At 37.8% G+C, this 25,210-nt stretch overlaps 1 protein-coding gene across 50 annotated transcripts in view; it reads left to right on the top strand.

Moving 5' to 3' along the window:
• The window catches only part of ZBTB20 (zinc finger and BTB domain containing 20), an 838,196-nt gene extending 812,986 nt beyond the window's left edge, over nucleotides 1-25,210 (top strand). For all 50 annotated transcript variants that reach the window (XM_055381701.2, XM_063704061.1, XM_055381680.2 and 47 more), the window contains one exon: nucleotides 217-25,210. In XM_055381701.2, the coding sequence (XP_055237676.2) occupies nucleotides 217-638 (422 nt within the window). In that variant the 3' untranslated portion in view covers nucleotides 639-25,210. The remainder of the gene's footprint in view (nucleotides 1-216) is intronic.

Raw genomic sequence — 25,210 nt, 5'->3', positions numbered from 1 at the left:
CTGTCCTGGCATCACCATAAAGCAAAATTTCTCTGCACATGACAGGCTAGGAGGGCCTGGATTTTTCCGAACGAGGATGATCCATTAAGCAATCAAATTTTATTTTTTTAATTGTTTTATTTTTCTTTTTTGTTGTCTTGTTTTTCTTGTCCTTCATTCTCTATCCCTTGCTATGTCTCGCTCTGTCCTGCTTGCTGTCTCTTCCTACATCAACAGGTGAGAAGCCCCACCAATGCAGCATCTGTTGGCGCTCCTTCTCCTTAAAGGATTACCTTATCAAGCACATGGTGACACACACAGGAGTGAGGGCATACCAGTGTAGTATCTGCAACAAGCGCTTCACCCAGAAGAGCTCCCTCAACGTGCACATGCGCCTCCACCGGGGAGAGAAGTCCTACGAGTGCTACATCTGCAAAAAGAAGTTCTCTCACAAGACCCTCCTGGAGCGACACGTGGCCCTGCACAGTGCCAGCAATGGGACCCCCCCTGCAGGCACACCCCCAGGTGCCCGCGCTGGCCCCCCAGGCGTGGTGGCCTGCACGGAGGGGACCACTTACGTCTGCTCCGTCTGCCCAGCAAAGTTTGACCAAATCGAGCAGTTCAACGACCACATGAGGATGCATGTGTCTGACGGATAAGTAGTATCTTTCTCTCTTTCTTATGAACAAAACAAAACAACAACAAAAAACAAACAAAAAAGCTATGGCACTAGAATTTAAGAAATGTTTTGGTTTCATTTTTACTTTCTGTTTTTGTTTTTGTTTCGTTTCATTTTGTACTACATGAAGAACTGTTTTTTGCCTGCTGGTACATTACATTTCCGGAGGCTTGGGTGAATAATAGTTTTCCCAGTCTCCCTCGGATGGTGGCCTTAAGGCCTGGTAGTGCTTCAAGAGGTCCACTGGTTGGATCTCTAGCTACTGGCCTCTAAATACAACCCTTCTTTACAAAAAAAAATCTTTTAAAAAAAAGTAAAAAAAAAAAAAAAAATTTCCACTTGTGAAGAGCACTACAAAAAATATATAACAAAATCTAAAAGGCCTACTGTCTTTAAGTACACCGCTTGCAGTGTTTCAGTGGACATTTTCACAATTCTGGCCGCTTGGACTTCACAGTAACCAGTTAAAACTGTGGAATATCACTTCTGGTTGAAAACCCAGAGGAAAGGCCCTGCTGTTTTCCACCTACCACGTTGTCTGATTTCATAAAAGGGCTGTGGGGGTGGGAAGGGCAGTGGGTTCGGTGGTGTGGGAAAGAAAGACGAATGGCAGGCTTCTTCCCAGATTCTGCCCGGGTCCACACACCCTGGCCCACCTTCTCCATATTCCCCTCTTGCAGCAGAAGCCAGGAAGACTTGGACAAGCAACAAGCAACAGTGGCTATCGTATTTATTCAGTGTCTTCGCTGAGCCACAGCCTCAGCACAATCAAGAGGGACTTTCATGAAAGGCAGGAATGCAGATAAAACAAAGATATCAGAAATTTGCACCTATGTTTCTAGGTACAAGAGAAGGATTATTTCCAACAATCTTTGCAAAAAAAAAAAAGTGTCAGGATATATTCTTGTGGAAGAGAAAAAGAAAGAGAAATGGAGGGTGGGGGGAACAATAAAAAGTTCTTGAGGCTTTTTTAATTCAAAATTTTATAGAGGGGCAAAAGTGACGTTTACCAGATAGAATGCTGATTTTTTTAATATATTTACAACAGTATTTGTGTAAAAAAAAAAACAAAAAAAGTGAAATTGTTAAAAGTAATTTTTTTCATTTTGGTTTTGCATACACTGCCACCAATTCCTTCTCTTTTATTTTATTTCACACACATATATATATTTTTTGGTAAGTCAAGACTGTTAAGGTTAGCGATACTGCTTCCAGATAGAAAGAATAAAAGGCAACTAAAGTTATATTTGAAAGAGAGGAAGGATATTTTCTTCATATTTTTTTTAATTTTTCTTAATTTTTATTATTTTAAGTATTGCCTGGGTTGATGAGGGCCTCTGTGGCCAGCCCATCCCTGCTGTAATTTGAATTGCTGCTTTGTATTTTGATATGTAGTTCTTTGACTTTAGCAAGCTTAAGTTGCCCCACTGAATAATTTTTTCAACTGATTCATCTAGAATTCTGTTCTTTTTCATGGAAGAGACTTTATCTTTCAGAAAGAGATTGCTTGCTTCTCCAAAATTTCACTGAGATCTTACAATTCTAGAATTTCTATTGACTTTATTTTTTTCTTAGTGAAACACTAATAGTCTAGAAGTCTTGATAAATGGGGTCTTTTCTTTTGTGATCAGCCAGGAAGAGGAGTTCACAAAACTCTGCCATAGCTCCTCACCCTTCCCAACTACAAAGAGCATCATTATGAGAAGCCTGTTATAGATCAAGATGCATTGATGCCAAAATTACTTTTTCCTTTCAAATATCACCTTCTGACTGTTTCCACCATGGTTAAGAGGGCTAAATAAGATGATCATTCTTTAGATGACGAATTAACCCTTGCTTCTTCGAAAGGTTTTAGGGAAATTAACAAAAAAATTCCCAGATGCCAACAGCCACCATTCAAAAGACCACCAATCTATTGCATCATACCAGATGCCACTCTCTCTTCCTAGTAGGGATTTCTCTCCTCGGTCCTGATCAAGGTATTATAATAGAGCCATTTTCATTATAGACAGTGTCCTGAAGGGATTCCAGCTCAAATATAGGAATTCTTAAACCTAGCTGAAACTCCCAAAGTGATTTCATTGCTGGGCATATTTTAACATACTTAGGGGAAAGCAAATCTTTAAACAAAGCAAAACACCAAACTACAGTTTTAAAAAGAAGAAAGGAGAGCGTATTTTAGTTTCAAAATTACATTACATTTTAATTTAATTTTCCTTCTAATTTTTCTGTCAGCATTTTATTTACAAAAACTGTGCAGCAAACGAGGGAAAATCTTCCAACACAAACAACTCTGTAATGACTAAATTGGTTTTATTCATATATTTTAGACATTTGGTTAACTTGGATCTTTTTCATAAGTTCTTTGTGATGCTTTGTAAGGTTAGTGTAACTGAAGTGTTTGTGAGTTTGATTTGGTCCCACAGTGCTTAATTCAGTGGATATTTTGCTAGAAGTTTTAATGTAAACTTGGGTGGTTAACTGACTATTAAGTATAACCTATTGTGATTTCTAAGAGGAGTCCTACCAAGAACTGTGTGTCCAAAACTGATCTGTTCTAACAGTTAGTGAGGAACAGCTTGCAAGATAAAGTAAGTTCATTTTTCTATTGCTAATTTTGCTTTTTAAAATAGCAGTGTTGTAAGACTAATATTTCCACTTACCACCAATAGAGGGAGCATTAATTAACTATGTCATGGAATTGTTTTGATATTTTGGAAAACAAGTGATTCCACCCATAAAATGAAAAGAGAAGATTGACCTTAAGAAAAAAAACTCTTAAAGCTAGAAGACAATGACATGAAATCACTCAATACATGTTACAAATGAAAGAAGGCCAAAAGCCACTTTAAAATGTTTTTAACTGTTTCACAGTAGATTTGAAAGTGTCTTTGTTCAAATTTAGCAAAGTAGGAAGAATTTTCACTAATACCTCCTGAAAAGTTGATCTTAGGTGCCGTTATAGGCCACGTGTAGCTTTCTGTTTCTCAAATCTGAGAGAGACCCATTTGCCTTAATGCTGATTTGCCATGTAAAATGCTAAGCAATTGGGTTAGAATCCACCTTTTCTTTTGGTAGAACATGTAGAGAAAAAGCTGCAGGTGACTTGAAACCCTGAGGAGTCTATCATCCTTTCCCTGTAAAGGAAGTGTCTCTTAAAAAAAAGGGAGTGGGGGAGGAGGTGGAGGATCCCTAAAGAATTCTTAATGAGGTGATATAATCATTGTAGTCCATGACAAAATGGACCAGCCAGGTTTGCATAGCAGCAGACATATTCCTACTGTACATTTATCCTTCCCGAATATGTCACATTCTAAAATAGTTGACAAATTATTTTGTGGAAAGAGGAAGAAGCTGGATTGGAGTGGGAGATCTAATCTGGAGGAGCAAAGAGGTAGTTGTTTATTGCTATGTTCCTGGCCCATCAAATGGCCACTTTCCAAACTGACCCACATTTTAGGAAATAAACCAATCTGGACCTGTTTCAAAAGGATAGAGATGCTTTTAGATTGTCAATTCTCACTTTTAAGTTAAACAATCACAAATATCTTTAGAAATAGGGAAAGACATTTGCTTCAAAATCAAAGAATGAGTGTGGATCTTTTTAATTTTTTTTTGTTTCAAGTCCTACAGTCATCTTACATTTAGACCTTCATGGTAGGGTGACATGAGTGCTAAAAAAATTTCTTTCTAGTAGCCAGGAAACAGATAGATAAGATAAAAGCAAATGTTCCAGATTTAAGACTTCTTAGGATGAGTACAAGGAAGAGAGAAATAGTATGGAAAGGACATTTTTTAGCAATTTATAATTTTAAAATGGAATTTGCCAAACAAGGGAAAGGAAAAAAAGTCAAAGGGGAATTTTTATCTCAAGATATTTAGACATGGTTTATAAAAAAATAATATTTTCTACCACTAAAAACACTGGTATTATCTCAGCATCATGGGCAATTTTTCCTTATTACATGCCAATATTTGTACAAAAAAGGCCCCCAAATGTTTGAAATATAATCCTAAAAAAGAAAATAATTGGAACACATGGATCTGTTACAATTCTACACAGGGGGAAACAAGCTAAGCAAAGAAAAAAAATCTGAAATGAAAATCTCTGTATCAAAATGGTTTCCTGTATCTTTTAATTGAGAGGTAAACTTTAGCTCCTAATAACAGTTTTATAGACCGTTCTCTTCCCAAATTCCTAATGCTTTGAATCTATTTGTGCCATGATTAAGTGTGCTGGATAATTTCCTGCTCATATTCTAGCCTCAGTTCATTCCTAGTCATCTTAGAGATCATAGTAGCTCTTGGCCTTAGAAAGACTTGGGTTTGCTGTGTTTAAAAGTCATAAGGGTTTTATTTTGTATCATCAAAATATTCTATAAGGTCTCAAATACTCTTTTTCAACCCATGAACAGTAAGAATTTGTGAATTCTGATAATGAAAAAAGTTTTCCTCCAGGTATGTTTGTTTCACATTCAGTCCTAAAGCCTTGAGCTATGTGTACTTCCCTCACACAGGAACACCAGCTGTCCTGTCTGTGCTCTGCCCGTGCCCAAAACTCAATATTTTCTCTCAGCGCAGAAGTCAAAAATGAGGTATGCCCCTTATAAAACCCCTTCGATTCCTGAGAAAACATAATAAAGCCTTATGTTGCTTCCTTGTTGGGGCTCCTCCACAATGCTCCCAACACCTGTGACCCCTAGGAAAACAGGGAGCAAGGTAGATCTGGCCAGGAGTCACAGGATATACACCCATTCTGGAGCTTTCCTCTGTTGTTCTAGAAGATGTTATTTGATTAGTTGGGGCTGGGAGCAGGGGATATATGATTTTGTGGAAAAGGTATCAGATAATCAAATCAGGTCTGCCTCTGCTATAGCCAGTGTGCTGCTGCATTAAAAGGGAACAAAAGGAAGGTGCAACGTAAGAGCAGACACAACCTGAGATGCCCTTGAGATTTAGGAGAACAGGAGGGCGCCCTTTCTGTTGTGACCTGACTCTTAAAAGAAATCTTCTAAAAGAATTCTTTAATTTGGTAATGAGTTGAAGTCCAGGGTAATGGAAGCTCTAGGGCAGAGAACAAAAGAATTGCAAAATGTATTCAGCACCAAACAATGCTAAACCAAGAAACATCCAATCACAAAACTAGGAAGTTTGGCAAGAAGTGGTTAGAGAAATCTCTGCGCTTTTCCATGGGCAGGGTCGACAGACTCTTTTCAGTGATTTCTGGCTCTGAGAAACCTCTTTACTCACTAGAAAAGAACTTTATTTAAATGGCCAATTTTGTTCCTCAGAAAAAGAAATTTAAAAAAAAGAAAAATAGGATACTGAAGACAGAACCATGTGACTTGGTGACAAACAAAAGGAAGGGTGCACTAGAATTTCAATAGGCTCCGTAATTCCACAGAAAAAGCAAAGCAACCCAATGCCTCCTGAGCCTGCAGTGCCTGAAGAGTGTGCTTGAGCTGACCCAGCCACCAGGCCTTCTGGGGCTAGACATAACTTCCCACTGGAACAGCAGCAGCCTCTTTCCCCTCTTTGTGTTTTCATGAAGAAAACGGCTGTTCTCTTAGGTAGCCAGGAAATAGATTACATGGGGCAAACTTTCAAAAGCAATCTCCACCCTGGTGCTCAGGCTACATACAGAGGCAGAAAAGGGGCACGGAAGAGCCCTTGCTCTTGAGAGAGAGTATTTTCATATTCCCAAGGGCTTTCCGTGTAGAGTTGCTATTCTGATATCACTTAAACCTTTACAAGAAAAAAGGCTGTGGTGACTCAGTGTTCCTATAAATTCAGAATGTGGAAACTACTAATCCAAAGCATCATTTCTAGCACTGAGTATCAAGACGATCAGCCTGACCAAAATATTCCAAAGACTTTTCTAAGTCTCTGAAGATTCTTTTTTCTCCTTGAACACTGAGTCTATAGCAGTCAGCAATGTACCTTAGCAGATCCCTGGGAATGGTTATGGAACAGTAGGGCTTGTCTCCATCCTTTTTAGAGTGAAGAGATAGAAAATTAGGGCTACCTAGTGTGGGTTCTTTTTCAGAACTATGTATTTTCTCCTCACTGCATGATGGGTAAAAATGCCCTGGGTTGAAACAAGAAACATTATCTTTCCACACCACTGACTAAAACACCTGCCATTCCAGTGGTTTCTTTAGGCTCCACCTTTTGCTCCATAAACTGTAGACTTTCAGACTGAAATCTAATCTTAAGTGACCTCAATTAAGGTATTTTCACAAAAGGCTACTTATAGTATAGCATTATTGCCTTAAATCAGAAAGCCCTGGGAAGAGGATAAAAGATATAGAAATGAGAAGGCTCTGAAGTTATAGGCATTTCTTGCTGTTTAATAGTTACATTATCACAAAAACAAGCCCTATTCGTGATTGAGGACTATGGAAATAGTGACTTCTTGAGGAGGCACCAAACTTTCCTAGAACTGGCTACTCTCAGATAGTGGCTGCTATTTCCTATTCTATTTCATTGACATAGGTTGGGGCTGAATGTAAAATAGACATCATATTACTAAATAGAATCCTATAAAATGCAATCACAGGTGCCCGGGAGTACTAGTTTTAAACATTTCCTTAACAAGGAGAACAATCCCAGCAAAAAGCTTTCTTTCTCTATACAGTGTATATCTCAACTTTTTTTCCTCAGTTTTAGAGAACATCTCTTTTATCTGGTGGTTCTTTGTTTGAATGCAAACTCATAACTTTCAAGTCTCCGGTGCAAGAGCATAATCTACAGATCACAGGCAAAATCTAGCCACAGTCCTGAGAGTCCAGGCTTCTGGGATGCCCAATTGGGTATAAAAGTCCCTACTAACCCTCTTTCAAATTCAGAGGTTTCTTTGGTTTAGAATGCCTCAATGAGATTTTGATACATCCAAGAGAGAGAAAAAAAAAAACAAAACCTTGGGGGCATCTGTTTCTACTAGTGTTGCAACAGTTGTTATTACCCAGCAAACTCATTGCAATTTATATGTGGATTCTAATAACGAAAGAGTCTTAACCCATCCAGTATGTCACCGCTGCTGTCCAAAATGTCTATAAATGAGTATACATTATTTATACATGTGCACACACAGTGTGAGCTTCCCTCAGCACAAAACTGTTTCACATTCATATTGCCCAGTGACAACAAGATACATTTTTGAACTTCTGGTTAGGAGTCGAAGGTCTGACATATCTCACATATCTGCTTATGCTTTGTTGCCTTAGTTGGGTGCATCAGTATCTGTGATGAGACTTTAGGGCATTCTGAAGGAGCCCAACCATCAGTAATTTCTATGTATCCGTTTCATGAGAAACTTGAATATGCTTATGTGGAGTAGAGTGCATTTAACAAACTCTACAGTTCTATTGGATTTATTGACATGTGTGCACATGTGTGTGTTTGTGTATATACTTATCGTCATCTGTAAGTGTGTGTGCCCCCCAAAGGAAGCACACACAGGCAGAGGTCCTCGTGCATAGATACAGTTGCCTCTTCCCACCATTGTGTTTAAGACTTGTGGCTCCCTTCCCAGGAAGCAGTCACCTGCCCACTCTGTTGCTTTTTGTAATGTTTCAGAATTGGGAGAAACAAATGCAGCTTGTTGAATCCACAGCAAACCCACAGGGACAGGCTGTTTTCCTCCATAATAAGGTATAACAGAAGTCTTCAACTGGTGAGCAGACAAGAGGGAGCAGCAGTCCAGGGCATCTCCCCAGGTCTCCTGGAGGTGGCGGAGGTGGGGACCAATGCCAGGCAGGCAAAGCCCACACAAACTTTGGCCTGAGCCATCCCATAGCTCAAAGGTCTTCATTCCTTTCCTCTATGCAGTGCAGTGTGCTCACACACACACACACACACACACACACACACACACACATAAATTTTATTCTCAAACTAAAGCTTCCTAATTCTGCCTGTACTCACAAGATCATCGTAATTCACAAACTGTGTCTCCTGAAACCAACGTGGCCTTTGCCAAAGTCTTTCCAGGAGTGGGTTGTTTACCATGTCTAGCAAACCAATAGACTATTGGGGGGAATATTTTTTGGTAATCTGTAGGAATTGATTGCTCTTGCCCATCTCAAACATTGAAGTAGAATGCCACTCTAGTATAATATACTGAATGAATGGACTCTGAGGGCTTGGTGGCCTGGAATTCAGGATTCAGTTTTCTCACTCCCATGCCCTTCTTTTACTAGATGGTTTGTTATTTTTTATGATTTGTAGATTATTTCTGTTTTACAGAAGTCAGAGGACATTTTCTTTCCTCTTCTATTCTGGTGACTTTTCCCCTTCCCCTGTTAAGTAAGGCTACTTACAGTTGCAACTTTTTTGTCGTTATTACTTTTTAAAATGTATATTGTCTTTCTATATCCAAAAGAAGTCTGTGACTGTAACCATAGGTATTTCTTTTTACTGGAAAAACAATTAGTTGTTTCGGTTTTATTTTTTCCTTTAATTAACAGTACTAGTGACTTTATGAAAGAATATGAGTTACTATTTAGGTATGCTTACTTAACTACAATACACTACATTGCAGTATTTCTGAAACCCAGGACATACACATTATATATAACAACTCTATATTGAAATATATATTACATTATATTCATTTTAACTTTTGAATCTGCCTATGATCATGAGTTGATTGAAATATTATGTCTTTGCATATATCACCCATCACCAACCTGCTGCAGTTAATCTGGTGCACCTAGTAATAATCATTAGTGCTCTAATTTGCTTTTTATATTACCAGCTTCAGTATTGTCTTTAGAGGATTTTAGAATTTTTTAAAGCTCAGACTTAGCAAATGTAGGAAAGTGAAAACTTTTTTTGAAACTTTTTTGTTGGTGTGACTAATACAAAGAGGTTCATATTCAAAGTGATCTTGTTTAGCTGACCCACTCAATATCTGAAGAACAAAAGAGGTGCATATGAATGTATCTGTGATTTTTCCCCTGTAGGACTGTCACTGTCTATATTTGCTTTTAAAAATATGACCAAGGGGCTACTTAAGTGCCACATGATCTGACCAACAATAACAGGCTGCGTTTCAAAGGGCCAGTCTTCTGAAAAGCATAAGACAGTGAATTACCTAGTTGTCCCCACTGTATTCTCAAACATTCATTTTAATACTGGTTCTTTACACTTTCTTTTTTCAATACACTTAGAATTATTTTAACTAGTCTTCAACCTTTCCCTGGAGGCAGCTTGGCAATATAGTGTTCATTTTCCTGGGAGTTTTTTTTTTTTTTCAAAAAAAGTAAAACCAGAGTTTCAGGAACTCTTTATCCACAGAGGCTAATAGAAATAGAATTTGGAAATATCTATCTGAGACATTTTTCAATCTGAGGAATCCATAAAATGGTGGCTCTTGGGTATCCAGCTCTCAGGATCTCCATTTACCTGTTAAAGTGAGGATTTGGTGCCTTTCTTCTTTAGTTGGGCCATCAGGAAAACTTCAGAAATCAGGCATTCTGTCTTCCTATACAATAAATATTTTCAGATCATATTTTCAGATAAAAGAGTCTTCAGCTTCCCTCAGCTATTCAACCCAATGCATGGAAAGCCTCAGTTGAATAAACTTTTCCACCATCCCGGGTGCCTGAAACTAGTGTCCTTCTTCACTTCTACATTCAGGACAAAATGAAGTCAGCTTTTTAAAACCTCGGTATAAAAGACCCCCTCACACTGGTCCAATAGGAAGACTTCTCAGCGTGAACACTGGGGAATTCCTTCCTTTCATCTTTCCTAGTAGATTGTTGTTTTCTAATCCCATCCCATTCTGCTGTGCCTCTCCAGCAAGTCCCTTTTCACCTTAGCCAAGCTCCCTGCAATGCTCTCCAGTTGTGAAGCCTTGTATTCACTAAGGAACTACGTACTGTTAGTCTGCTTTGAAAGGGCTAATGTCTAGTGTAATGGCAAAATTACCAATCTGTTCTCCGAAGTGTTCCAGCAGATATATTTCTACTAGACAAACATAATTGTGAATTGGCTGTTAGTGAAGCTGTTTCTTCTCTAATGATCACATAATATCCAAATTATATCAACTTCATTATTTCCCTCTTTCCTTTTCCTAACCCTTTCCCTTTATTTCTTGTTTCTCTTGAAGACTACTTCAAATTACCTATTTGTCTTCATTACTGCCCCCAAAACTCTAATAATTGTGACCCCTAACTGTTCATTTCTCTTCCTTTCTCCACCCCATTCTGAACATCCTTCTTTAAGTTTTATTTAATGAAAGAACACTAAAGTGAGTGAGTTCATAAACTTGAGACTCGTAGGCAGAGTGAAGCATGTCTTCATTTTAGCTTCAGAGTTTAAAAGTTATCAATATTCTTTTGAGAGTGGGAGGACCTGAGTCACAGTTTTAAATGTCAACTGTACTAGCTGAGGTCATTAATTCCCCTTACCTTCACGTTTGGCCAAAAATGAAGAGAAAAATATTTTCTGTTTTTTTTTTTTTAAATACCACAGTGTTCAGGTTCTTGATATGAGTAAACCACTTTTGACAGAGAAAAAAAAAATCATTAATGTTGACTGTTTCCACTAGTCAAATTACTTGTTTATCAGACTTTAGATTATAGGAATCTAAAGAAAAGAGTAACATTTCAAAATAATTTTGATAACTGTTCAAGCCTTAGTGAGCTCTTCTCAAACAAGAAAAGCCACATCCACTTGAACACATTGAAGGAAAAATTAGGAAGAGTTTTTTTATTTATTGCCTTTTTGGAAAAAAAAATCATTGATTTGTTTAGAACTTTGAGCAATAACTTACTAATGGATGAAAAGATCCATAAAGTTTTGAAAGTGTCTCTTTTTGCAACCAGAGATTGCCTAAACATAAACTTAATATATACTTAAATAAAATAATAACAGAGCTAAATGGATACCTAAATAGCCATACAGTGCACTCCCCAGCACCTAAATACGCCCCATATAATTTGGTTGTCATGCTAGATCTCACTGCAGTGGATTACAACTGTCTGGTCACCAGAGCATTGCCCAAAAGACTGACTGATACCATTCTGGGTGTATCCTTTTCAGGATGCTTATAATATCACATTCACAACAACTTCGTAACACAGTCTTTCCTGACTTCTGGTCCAATATTCTTGCCATGATACCACATCGCCTCTCAGCTTTAATGAAGACAAGTCCTGTGACATTTAGAGTACTATGTGGTTTTGAGTGCATAGGCGGTATGCTTTCAGTTCTTGCTTTACCCTTTGACAAAAAGAATCAACATTTAATATCAGAAATGTATTTTTATTTGACTTGAGATTTGACCCAGCTTTTATCTTAATCAAACCAGTTTATAACATCAACTCACACCATAGAGAACAATGAAATAAATAGCAGTTTTGAAAGCCTTTATGAGGCATGCATCTAGTAGGAAAACAACATCTCTTAAAGGCAATATTTACATTGCTTAGGACTATGATCTTCACTTGGAATGTTCTCCCAATCAATCCTATATCCTTCTTTTTCTTTGTCCATTCTAACTCCTGGTATTTTTTTTTTTCTTAAAGTACTCTTTATCTAAAGTAATCCTCTCCTTAGGCACTGGCTTCCAGAGGAAGAAAGACTCTTTTAAATCCTAAAATGCTATCATTTAAAGTATAATATGGAGGAGGAGAGGCTCTGGTTCTGATAGATCTTACTTGGTCCTCAATCTGGGATGCCTTCTTGATGCTGTTCTTTCTAGTTCCCCAAGAAGTATTCCAACCCCAAGACCCAGAATTTCTCACCACAACCTCTGTGTTAGTCTCAGATTAATGTCTAAATCCTGTTTGATATTCCAGAGACTCCAGGGTGTGAATTTATTATTGCTTATGAGCCTCCTGTCTTTCCAAGCTGACACCTGTCAGGAGCATCAATAGCCCTAACAGTAACTAATGAATCAAAATAACAGACAGAAACACTGTAGTATATATTCGTGAGGATAGGAAGATTTTTTTTCTTCTTTTCTCCAGGAAAAGCTTGCTTCGCTCCCCTCTCCCTCTGCAACACACACACATACAATGCATTTCAGAAAGTCTGCATCTTATTTTACAGATATGTAGCTCTAGAATTTACAAATATAGCTTAGGAAATGTTCTGAGATTGAGGCTGGTAGCAAACAAGTTTATTTTCTGCACTGGACTTCAGGATAAGTGTGCATAGATGCAATTCCTTCAAAGAAAGTGAAACATGGTAGAGCAAAGGGATAATACTTTCACACATTCAAACAGTTGTTTGCTATCTATAAACCTTGATTTAAGCATAATTATTACTTTTTAGAAATCTGAAACTGGAGGAATGTGTATCTTAGTAAGGTTTGTTTGTTGATTTATTTGTTTCCCTTTCTCTCTTTCTTCTCAAGATAGTAAAGGATTTTTATTTCTTAATTTGTTACTGTCCATGGACAGTCAAATAACTGCTCACCCTTACTGTATTATTTTCCCCTTAGAAAGAAAAGCCTTCCATCCTACCATGAAGGAATTTTTCCTCCACAAAAATCTTATCTTCCATTTCAAATAGCACTCATGAGCTTTTAAGAGAGAAATTCTGTCTTTACTTTGAGGATAGAACAGTTAAAACAAAAACCTGTTCCTTGAGAAAGAAACCGTATTTACCTAAACTAACAGGTCTGGGGCCAAAGAATAGATTTTTTTATTGATTGCAGATGAAGACCATGCATTTTGTACTACAAATCCTTATTGCCTCCTCAAATCCTTTTTGGAATAAGGCTGGGAATAAATTAGTTTAATTAAATTCTTTGGGTATTTCTAATTAATATCTACTGCAAGATACCCAGGAAAGAAAAGGAAGGGGTGCTGCTAAAATGCCAAAATCAATTGATCTGTTGATTTTTATCATTGTAGTTGTTGCTTTTCTAGCCATTTCAAGACTGTATGTGTTCATGAAGTCTTAAGTAGAGAAACATCTGTTTCCCCATTGCTTCTCTCTCCTTCCCCACACCCCTGCACCTGCCCCAACCCCAGGCACTAGAGGGAACAGTAACAGAGGGAGATTGGCACTGCATTGCCAGTACTTCACCCATCTATACCCCTCCACCAGAAAAGAAGGAAAAAACAAATTAGAAACTATTTTTTTAAAAAAGGAAATTGTAGTACTTCATTTGAAAGCATACTGTTTTCAACTCAACTCGATTAACAGATAGCCTGACAACGTTTTTGTGACCTTTCTTTTGTGCTATAATTGACATTCTTGGCTCAATCTTTAAAATAATTGCAATTTCAATTAAGTGAACAGAGAAAAACAAAGAGAGGGAACAGGACAATGTGATGGGACCAAATTTGATACAGGTCTGGATTCCTAAAGCCAGTTGTCAAGGTTACCGGAGAAAGTTAGCACTACTTACCCCTTGTTGTTCTTGCCTGTCTCTCATTATTACAATTCAAAGAATTAGTAAGGTAACTATACTTCTTTGTGATTAAAGATTTCTCTTCATGCTGCCAAACACATCTAGAGAAATTGTAGAAACTCCTGACTTCTATACCTAATGTGCTGTCCGGGCCCAAGAGGAGTGTACAGAAAGATCACTAAAAATAAAATAATAGTTCAAATTTGAGATAAGATTTTCCTGTAGTTCAAAGTGCTTTATGCATGTTCACAACTAGGGGAATCTTTGAAAACAAAGGCTAGTTACTCTGCTCTTGCTCTCCTTGGGACAAACTTTAATTTGGAACCAGCTGTAGATTTACAGGAGAAAATTCTCAAAGGTATTTTCAGCTGCTAAACTTCTTCTTTAGGCCCATTGATTTGAACCTCAGTTTTCCTGAGGAGCCTATTGAGATATAAATTAAGGGTAATTTGCATATATCTAATTAAAATTGTTCCTACACTATTGTTGAAAGAATTATGGTTTTCAGAGTAGATGAAAGCAGGGTGTCTTAGTAATCTTCATCATGGCAAACAAAGGTGAGAAGCTGATATGATAGAGAAAATCTATGGTAACTTGATATTTTAAGGTAATTTGAGTGTGCTGACCCCACTATGCTGAATTCCTTTCCCACAATCTATTTTAAACTACACTTTGATTCTCTTGAGACTTACAGCATGCATGTGTGGGTATGAGCAGACAAGCAGACTTACCTTTGGAGGGTGAAGACCCAGACAAACTGAAGAGACAGATTCCTGAGGATGATCAAATACAAATCATTTTTCCAGAATCACTCAATATTGCCACATCCCAAACTAATTCTAGACTAATCTTTAGAAAGAAGTAAGCTCCTTAAGAAATCCTACTATGAATGTTTTTTCTTCTTATGGAATAACACAAGAAGAGGTACAATGCAGACTCTTAATTTTGCTGTAATAATTCACTTTTATATTTAATAATTGTACTTCTGTGTGAGTGTGTCACTGAGCTATGTGTACCAATTTTCAATTGATCATTCTGAGAGGGGCCTTGAGAATTTCTGTGTATGTGTATGTGTATCTGTATTTATGTGTAGTCAGAAAAAAAAAGAATAGGAGACTAATGAGGGGAGGGAAAAAGTGATCAATGTAGAAAAGTGAGTGCTCCTGGTGTACCTATTTATGTTATGTTAGGTGGCTGCTGCCTGTAGCCCTTGAGGAATAGCTGATTGCACTATTCAAAAATAAAAGCCCAGCACTGTTAAATTTAGGACCGTGTTTCAAGAAACAGGAAAGCTTTATCTTTTTCTGAACCCATTCCCCTTAGCATCAGAGCCATCTGACATGATGAAAACTATTAAGTAAAAACCACTACTGACCTTTACATTAAATAGCTGTTTTCCTCTTCTAAATAATACCCTTGATTTTAACTAGACTACTTCCTTTTATTTTCTGCCTATTGGCTTAATGTTTTACAGAAAATACATAGGTGCATGCTAGTTTCTCTACTTTGAGCTGAAACAAACAGGAGCAACAAAAGAGATGACTCACATAAGTGTGAGATAGACTGAATTTCCCACCTTCGTAGCACTGGTAACCTTTGTAAGAGCTGTTTAGAGTTGAGCTTTGGGTTATAATAGGGCTTTTTTTTGCACTAAATATGACTGCACTGCATTGCACTACTGAAATGTACTTACTTGTGCTGGGAGAGAGTGTGTTATGTATGGGAAAGAAAAAGGCAAATTATGGAAGTAGGAGCATCACTAAAATGCAGAGTTATTTTCATCATGCTTGATCTTAGCAGGGTTGGCGAGAATCTATGGAATCTCTGTCAACTCTTGATCAGGCCTAGGAACCACCATGCTGATAGGATCTGTTTTCTTATTGTAAAGAAGCTGAGTTAGTACAGCAATTAAGAACATTTAAGAAAAAGTTTACCCAATCTTGTTTCCGACTGAGCTCTCAGTAAGAGTTTTAACAGTGAAGAAGCCAATTGATGTGATGTAGAAGTCTTTGCCTTGGCCTACTCCACAAAGCCCCTTGCTTGTGCACATTTTAGTGTGGCAGAGGGCAGTAGGATGTGCTCCTTTCAAAAACACATAGCCTTGTCCATATTGGAATTACCCTTTCAGCCTGATTATGCTTCTCCATCCCTGGGTGAAACCTAGATCAGGCTAACCAAAGAGGACGGCTATACATGTGGTAAAGTCCTTTAAGATGACAGATAGGGAACAGTGCAATAAACACTGAAAACCAGTGAAGTGAAAGGTTTGTTCTGAAACAAGCTAGGCCAACTTGGACATTGGAGGAAGGATTGGAGGATGGATTAGAACATACTAGCTGCTCCATCATAGATTATCCTTACTAAGCAGAAGACCTTAATAGTGCCTAAAAGTTTAGTTTTGAAATTGGTTTTTTCCTAACTTTTCTTTGTTAAATTTATTTTTATTATCTTTTTTAATCTTAGAAGTAATCAGAGTTTGACAGCTCTTTAGTAACTGTTAATAAAAGAATCTTTCATCACAGGATAAGCAATAGATTGTGTGGGAAATAATAACACAAGAGTAAAGATGCTGAAGGACTCTTCCGGAATTCAAAGTAACAGTTTTGAAGGTTCTGGCACAGTAGGAAAGGATCACAACCCATATAAATGGCTAATGTTGAATTTCTCTGAACACTATCACATGTGGGGCATCAATTTGGAAAACTCTCAAATGAGGCCCCTTCCCTAAGATTACAACATTGATAACCTGTCTTTTTCTCTCTTTTCTTTACTATCCGTCCAAGTCTACTATTCCAAGTTTAAATATTGTTCAGAAAGTTGTCAGCCTTGTTAGTCAGAAAAACTCCATTTAGAGCCATCCAAACTAGCATAAGAAATTCCTTAAGCACTCAAAGCATTATCTCTGTTTTAAGTAAGAAACTAAATCCAGAGCTTTTAACAGGTACTTAGAAATAGGTATTGGGTAATCACTAAGAGGACATTGACTGCACCAAACCAAAGCTATAGAAAGAAATGATTGACTTTTTAAAATATATTCACATTAACTGTCCTAGGATACTTCTCTTGAGGCTTTGGAAAACTTCTTCCTTGAAATTTGCATATCCACTCCAGTTCTGTCACCAAAGATTTTAATCTTCAGAGCGCAATTTCCTCTCTCCCAGAAAAAAGTACTACAACAGGCTCAAGGGATATGCTTTGGTGGTCAAGGGATTACACTATGGTTTTCCTTCTGTTCACAATGGTATTTACAGGAGACCTTGTCATCAGAGGACATACTGAACTATCTTTATGACTTTGGATTTGATCAGAGGTTTAAAAAATAGAAAAAAAAATAAACAACACTACTTGACACTGTAAATGATCTTTAATAGAGTCATGACCTGGAGACTGATGGAGAGAAAGAAACTTCCATGGAAGAGAGTGAGCTAAATCATTTAGAACCAAACAAAGGTCACTGGTGAAACATAGGGCAGCATGTACACCGTGCAGATCAGGGTTCTGTATGGCCAGAGCCAACAGCAGTGACCGGTGGGAGAGTCAGACAACTGGCCAATGAATTCAAGTGTTGAAAAAGCCACAGTCTGGATTTTGTTGTGATTTCTGGAGTGGTTGAAACGCCCATGCCCATGGCAAGGAAAATGCTTGGAGGCTGATCTGTTGTGATAGTGCCTTTCTTGTCGTAGTGAGTACTAGATTAATAATTTATTCAGTTATGCTTTTCTGTACCATTGCCTCCAGTCTTCTGAGGAGGTTTGAAGGGACAGTATCCACTTAGGATGAAGGGACAGGATATTGCTCTGGAATGCTGTGATTTGATGATATTTGCACTAGATTCTAAACTCTCCTTTAAACTGGAGCAACTGACTGAGAGAAAAACCAAGGACAGCTCAAAGTTAAAAGAAACCAAAAGCAGTATTTTCTGACAGATACCATTTCTTTTTCTTCTTTTTTTTTTTTTTCCTGGAAGAAAACTTCACACTAGTTGGCTACCGAGCTCAACTCTTACCAGTTCTTTTTCTTTATTTTTTGTTTCCATATGGAACCATCTGTGTGAATTAGTCATCAGTTAGGTATAGTTAATGTAAAGAGCCCCTGCCATTGAAACTTTGCACACCTTCTCTGCTTTATTGAAGGCAAGGGCCAGTGGGCAGTGGTAGCAGGGGAGGGACCCTCCAGAACCACCCAGCCCTCCAGGAGGCCAATAAGCATGGATATCATGTCAGGAGCTGAGCTGACATATATTTACTCAGAGGACATTGGGGTCTGTAGCTAATCCTAAAGAATGCTCCGCAACAGAAGGAAACCAATGCATTGTAGAAAACAAAGGGAGATGGTGCCCGAAGTCTGCCTGTTTCTCTTCTCTTTTCTTTCCCATCTCACCACCATGTCCTCTCTGACAGAATTATATTTCATCTCATATATTATATGTTACTAGAAAAGTCATTTGGTTCCTTGGTTTCTCTCTTTATCAGTGGGCTGGAAATTCCTCCAAATTAAATACAAATACCAGTAGCAGCTCCCCTGTGTCCAGCCAGTTTCTCAAATGCTGTCCACCTGGTCTTACTGTCCACCTAACATAACTTGGAGGCTTTGGCTGGCTCAACCACCTGTTCACTTTATTTTGTTTTCATTTCCATTTGAACTTGAAGTGAGGCTATGGAAAGGTGGAAATCATGGGCAAGGTTTGGAGGCTGCAATTCTAGGGCATAGCTTGTCAGGAGTTTATATTATCTAAAATATATCTTTCTATACCCTTTTCATTTTAATCTGTTGCCCTGATTATCATTTCTTTATATTTGTGGTTATTTTTATAAGAATAGAGTCCATTTGCTATGTCTATTTGAGTACTTTTTTTCTATTGTCCCCACATGGATGCAGTACCAACCTGTTAATGAAATATCTTTTTATTATATTATTAATATGTAATTCTACTGTAGACCAAAAATATAAAAACAAATTTGTTCATTTTAAAGATATAAAGAACTAGGGAGTAAAAGATTAAAAGTTGAAGGAAAAGACAGAAGAGCAGTGGTTAACTATGTTGAGTTAGAAATCTAAGAGTAGCCTTACCTGTTTTTTAACCAGTGCTTGCCAATCATACCATAGTTGGAATTATGTAATCTTGGCTCCTTCATACTTATGTTCTATAATTTTTGTTTGTCTATTTGTTTTCTTTGATGTAATTGAGGTTGCACATCATGCTATTCTTGGCAATGCCTGATTCTATTGTATTGTACTTTTGTTAGTCATTTCCTTTAGAAAGATGGGGGGAAACGTTTATTTCTTCTTTTAATTTAAAATTTGTTTAATGCACTGGAAATAAAATTGGACATATTTCACTGTTTAAAAAATCAGAAACAAAACAAAGCAAAACCGTGAGGGAAAAAACCAGCAAATAAGCAACAGGGGAAAAAAAGCTATGAAAAAAATATATTTGTACTGAATACACATACAAACTACATCCCACATGAAAGATTAATATCATCAAGTAAGAAAAATACATAGTTTAAACTACAACGCTGAAAATATAAAAGGAACCTGGTAGTTCAATGGGGATGGAGAAAACAGAGCATTCCTCTGAGAGCAGAGATCTTGTCATTATTGCAATTAATGCCCAAACAGGTTAAATGTGGAAGAAAGTATGGAGGGAATAACCCCAGCCTTCCTCATAGCACTGGATTTCCACATCACCTTTTAACTTACGCTTGAGCTCCCTTTTGAGAAAAAATATTTAAAAACAAATTGGCTATGTAACAAATTTGTGTGTGTGTATATATATATATATGTATATGCTTATATGTATATGCATATATATGTATATGCTTATATATATATGTATATGCATATATATGTATATGCTTATATATATATGTATATGCTTGAGAAAGTGGTTTGTCAAGATGTATGTGTACAGTACACACATGGACACGCTTCAGTCCTTTGACTTCCCATGTACTACCTCATGTGTTTCTCTTCTCATGAGGATTTGCAACGGATAGTTGTATAACCTGGGGACTGTCAGTGACTCATTGGTATCAGCATATGCTAAAGAAGCTCTTGAATCCAATCTTGAAACCTGATCTCCCTTCTTCAACATTCCCCAATACCAAACTGGCCCATTTACCCATACAAATGCACAGTAAAGGGAAGAACAGCGGTATTTTTCCTAGCCAACTGACTCTATCATTTGTTTAATGTTTGCTGGTTTTTTTCCGGTTTTGTTTTGTTTTAGAGCAGGTGTGGGAGTGGCTGTAACTTCACAATCCTAATACAGTAAATGTTTTGCATCTTCCGTGTTTTATGCAAAAACAGACATTTAAATCAATAAATAATTGTGCCCTAGACTGAAAGTTAATGTTTAGGAGAGGAAAAAAATTGTTGGAATTTTTTCTACATTTTTTTGTGAAGAATCTTTTTTGGAAAGGAAGGATACATATTTTTGTTGTGTAATATTTTCTATTTTTGAATGCATTTTATTGGTACAAGACTGTTTTTTTGGTGAAGACATTATTTAAAAAAAAAAAAAGAAAAAAACTAATCGAAAAGTTTGCCCTTAAGGATATGCTGCAGTTTTGAGGTTAAAAAAAAATAACTGATTCAAGATGCGTGTTAAAAGTTGGGATTATATTGTTGTTTTTTGTAATTGTTACAAGAAGAAGTTTGTACCCACTGCTGTTTATTTTGTTTCAGATGAGTAAGTAAAGGGATTGTTCTTGTTTTATTCTTTTTTTAGAGAAAAAAAGCTATTTATGAAATGTCAAAAACACTGGACTGTGAGTTTAAGTGTGGAAGCATTTTACCACCCTGTGTCTTCAACCAATAATGGGAAATCCCTTTTCTCTTCCCCCTACCCCCTGTCTTAGCCTTGCCAAATGAGAAAAATATAACAGCTGTCAGATGATCAAAGCCACCGAAGCCCTGCTTTAATTTTTATGGTTTGAAAAAGTTGGAAAACCAAAGTTAAATTTGTTTCTGAAATCCTGCTGTGCATTGCCCTTTTTTGTATGACACAGCTGGGCTCTGCCTCTCTATCTCAAATCATTGCCTTCTTAGGGACTGGGGGCCAACCTGATGCAAAGAGAGGCATAAAGGTGGTGAGCCTGAGAGTTGAGGTCTCACGAAGTAAAATGTGAGTGGAACTTCACCCTCTCAGTGGGCAACCACACTTTCCCATCCTGAGATGAGGCTGCCAAGAGAGCACACTGCTAACACTGCCTGAGGAGAGCACGCCTCCCGTCTCCTTCACCCTCTGCTTCTGAGACCCTCCTGTTACTGTTATCATCGTTCCCTAGCCTGGCTCTGCCTTTCTCAGCAGCCCACATTCCATGGATGGGAGCAGGGGGGCAGGGACCCAAAGGAGGGAAATGGCTGTGGGTGGTGTGAAGGCCCCCCAGCCCTCAGGAAGGTGGGGCAAGGGACCACTGAGCACAAGGGATCTTGCCCACCTCCTCTTTGACTCTGTGGATTGTCCATCCATCTGCTCACTGTGAAGATGGAGAGGCAGTGCCCTAAGGCTGTTCAATAGCTTTTCCATATTTTTTCAACATTGAAAAAATAATTTTTAAAAACTGTGATTTTTTTAAAAAATCATTTGGCTGGAGGGAAGGGAAAAGGGAAACACCAAAAGCTGTACCATGATGAACTGGAGATATTTAACTGGGGCACTTTCCAGACCAAGACAAACAAATTCCTTTCTGGACTCTAAAGCAGCTGAATCTTGAGACTGTCAACGACAGAAAGCTGAAGAGAGGCCTCTATTTCTTCCTTTCTCCTTTCTTCTGTCTAAAAACTCTCTCTTGTTCCCCTTTTCCAGCTTCCCTTGGACTACTGCCCCAATGGCCCCTTGGACTCGCATTTCATGTATGCGAGCACACACACACACAAACTTGCAAAATACCGTTTTTCTTAAGGATTGTGGGACCGAATAATATCACGTGCCTTCATCTTTTCCTTTTATAGTTAGATGAACCTCTTCCTCTTTACAATTTTTTTAAAAAGTGATAGGGGAGGTTGATGTGTTAGTGGAAGATTTGGGCATCGTTTGAGAAGTAACTTTTGTTTAACACATTCCCCCTAAACATTGAACACAAACATTTCAACCCCTTCATGACACTCTTTGGACATTTAAAGCATTGAGTAACCATGTACATGACAGCCTAAATCCATTTGATTTCAGAGCATTTCCTGAACATTGTATTTCATAGACTTCTTTGATTTTTTCAAAAATGAGGTGAGCAATGGCAAGCAGCCTTGTTCTCCCAATTTGGTGCTTTTGCTTTTGGTGTGGGGTGGGCATGGGGGGTTGGGGGGGTGTGGGTGTGTTCAGAAAAAAGGTGCATTCCTGAAGATCTCTGGTGCTGAAGGGCCTCGAGTTCCTTTCAGAGACTGTATTTGACACACTTTAGGTACACACAAACGAATGGTATCACATGCAATATTTTAATGGAGCAATGGGAGAGGCTCTTTGAAATGGGGTTTGCATCTTTTTGTAACATTTTGATTTCTCTGGTGCCTTATTCCTACTTGATGCTGGCACTCACATACCCACAAGAAGCTGACACAGAAGTCAGCCTTAGGCGTGGGGACATATGGGTGATGTTTGAGCACGCAGGGGCCATGGGGAGTTTGGTGTCAGTTGGTGGAGAAGGGACTAGATGGCATCTCTTACCCGAGGCCAACAGGAACTGCACAAGTCCATTATAGTCAAAGTTAGCAATTTTGATACGTAAACACAATACTTCATTCTTCCTCATCTGAGCTTTCCTTCCTTCTTCCTTTTCTATCTCTACCTTCTCATAAAGGTGCTGCTGCTGCTGCTAAGGTGCCCGGAGTCCAGAATGTCCATTAATCACTCAGGCACGAGCCTGGCACTGCCACATCAGCCCCCAGCACGACCAAACCCAGGTTTCTCTTGCTTGGGGCTGAGAACTGTCGGATTTTTCTCATCAAAAATGTTTTCCAAGGAATCAGTGGATTACAGTTTTTCTGCATTGAAAATGCACTTTAAAAAATAAAGCTCCAGACTGTTTAAAATATACAGAGGGAGCAGGGGAAAGTTAAGCATGTGCTAGTGTCTGAACCCAGTTCAGTTTATCTCCAGTTGAAACGATATACACTATATTATGTATAAATGTATACACACTTCCTATATGTATCCACATATATATAGTGTATATATTATACATGTATAGGTGTGTATATGTGCATATATACACACATGCACATAACAAAATCAGATGCTCATTACAAATCCAGATGCTCATTACAAAACCAGATGCTACACAAACAGCAGCAGAGGAAACAAGGTTGGACTCTTGCAACAGATCACAAAAAATAAAAACAGCTACTTGCAGTGACTTTGGTCATTTCTGTATGTTCATAAAGAATGGATTGTAACAAGGAAAAAAAGGAACAGTGTTAGTGAAAAAGGAAAAATGGGTGAAACCATCTTGATCCGATGCGAATGCAGTAATGTTCTATATACCATTTCATCAGTTATTTCTTTTAGTCATGTTGATTTGATTTCAGTTTCTGGCCATGAAAAACATTCTTAAACTCGTCACCCACAACAAACTGAACAAAACTACTACAGTGAAAGCCCTTTTCAGTGAAAGATGTCAGAAACCTCAAAACCCTTGGCCTGACTCAGAACTACCATGTGAAAATCAGTACTCTCTTAATGTTTGAAATAAAAACTGAAAAAAAAAAACAAAAAAAAAAAACAAAAAAAAAAACCTTTTTTGAAGCACCTTAACGTGGCCATCCATTTGAGAAGTGGGTGCCACTTTTTTCTTTGAGCACCTTATTGATGTGTTTGCTATCTGCTGTCTTTCTGTTACCTGTTGGCTGAATGGCTAGCTGTTAACATATACATGTGCACAGAAGAGATATCTGGGCATGTGTGTTCTCAATGAAGTTTACTGTGGTGACTGCTGAAAGGTGAACCCATTTCCTGATTTTCCCGCCGCAGTGTTGTGATAAGATTCGAAGAAACCTTTTTTCCCTGCACAGAAATGTTTCTTATCACATTGTATCTTAGTATGGAAAGGAATATGGTCCCTTTTTTGCAATTGCTACTGTGTACGCACACACACACACACACACACACACACACTGTATGTTTAGACCTAAAATACACACACCCACACACACACTGTATCTTTATGTGACCTGAAACATACACACATGCACACACACATACATATCCATTCATTCATTCATTCAAGTGGTGTTTCCAGTGTCTGTGTGTCACTGTTTATGCAGTTTCCACTTCCCAGTGAATTATGAGTGGAGGGCAACTTTTCTAACCAGATTTTCTTTTCAGAACAAAGACGTGGGAATTGAGGAAGAGTTTGGAAAGAGGGAGAGGCAAGGAAAGAGAGCTTTAAATTGAAAGGTTAATTTCCTAAGAGGAACCTGGGCTGAATGACTACAGTGTTATACCCTCCAATCTTTGCAGGTGGGCATGGAACACTGCTTGTATCACTCTGTGCACGGTATAAATCCATATATCCACAAAAACACACATCCATCCATCAACATATACATGGTTTGGGATGAGCAGGTCAATAGTTTTGAGAGGGAGTTTGTTCCTTTTTTTTTCTCATTTATACTCTTAAATTGTTGTCAGTTATCAAACAAACAAACAGAAAAATTGTTTGGAAAAACCTTGCATACGCCTTTTCTATCAAGTGCTTTAAAATATAGACTAAATACACACATCCTGCCAGTTTTTTCTTACAGTGACAGTATCCTTACCTGCCATTTAATATTAGCCTCGTATTTTTCTCACGTATATTTACCTGTGACTTGTATTTGTTATTTAAACAGGAAAAAAACATTCAAAAAAAGAAAAATTAACTGTAGCGCTTCATTATACTATTATATTATTATTATTATTGTGACATTTTGGAATACTGTGAAGTTTTATCTCTTGCATATACTTTATACGGAAGTATTACGCCTTAAAAATACGAAAATAAATTTTACAAGGTTTCTGTTTTGTGTGGAAGAGTAATTGATGTTGCTAAGAATGATGTTTGTTTTTTGGGGTTTTTGTTGTTTTTTTTTTAAATGTTACCAGCACTTTTTTTGTAAGTTTCACTTTCCGAGGTATTGTACAAGTTCACACTGTTTGTGAAGTTTGAATATGAAGGAATAATTAAAAAAAAAAAACTCTT

This window comes from Gorilla gorilla, chromosome 2 (assembly GCF_029281585.2).
Source record: "Gorilla gorilla gorilla isolate KB3781 chromosome 2, NHGRI_mGorGor1-v2.1_pri, whole genome shotgun sequence".
NCBI lineage: Eukaryota > Metazoa > Chordata > Mammalia > Primates > Hominidae > Gorilla > Gorilla gorilla.
The sequence above is the reverse complement of the archived record's forward strand: the minus strand, read 5'-3'. Positions and strand labels throughout refer to the sequence as shown.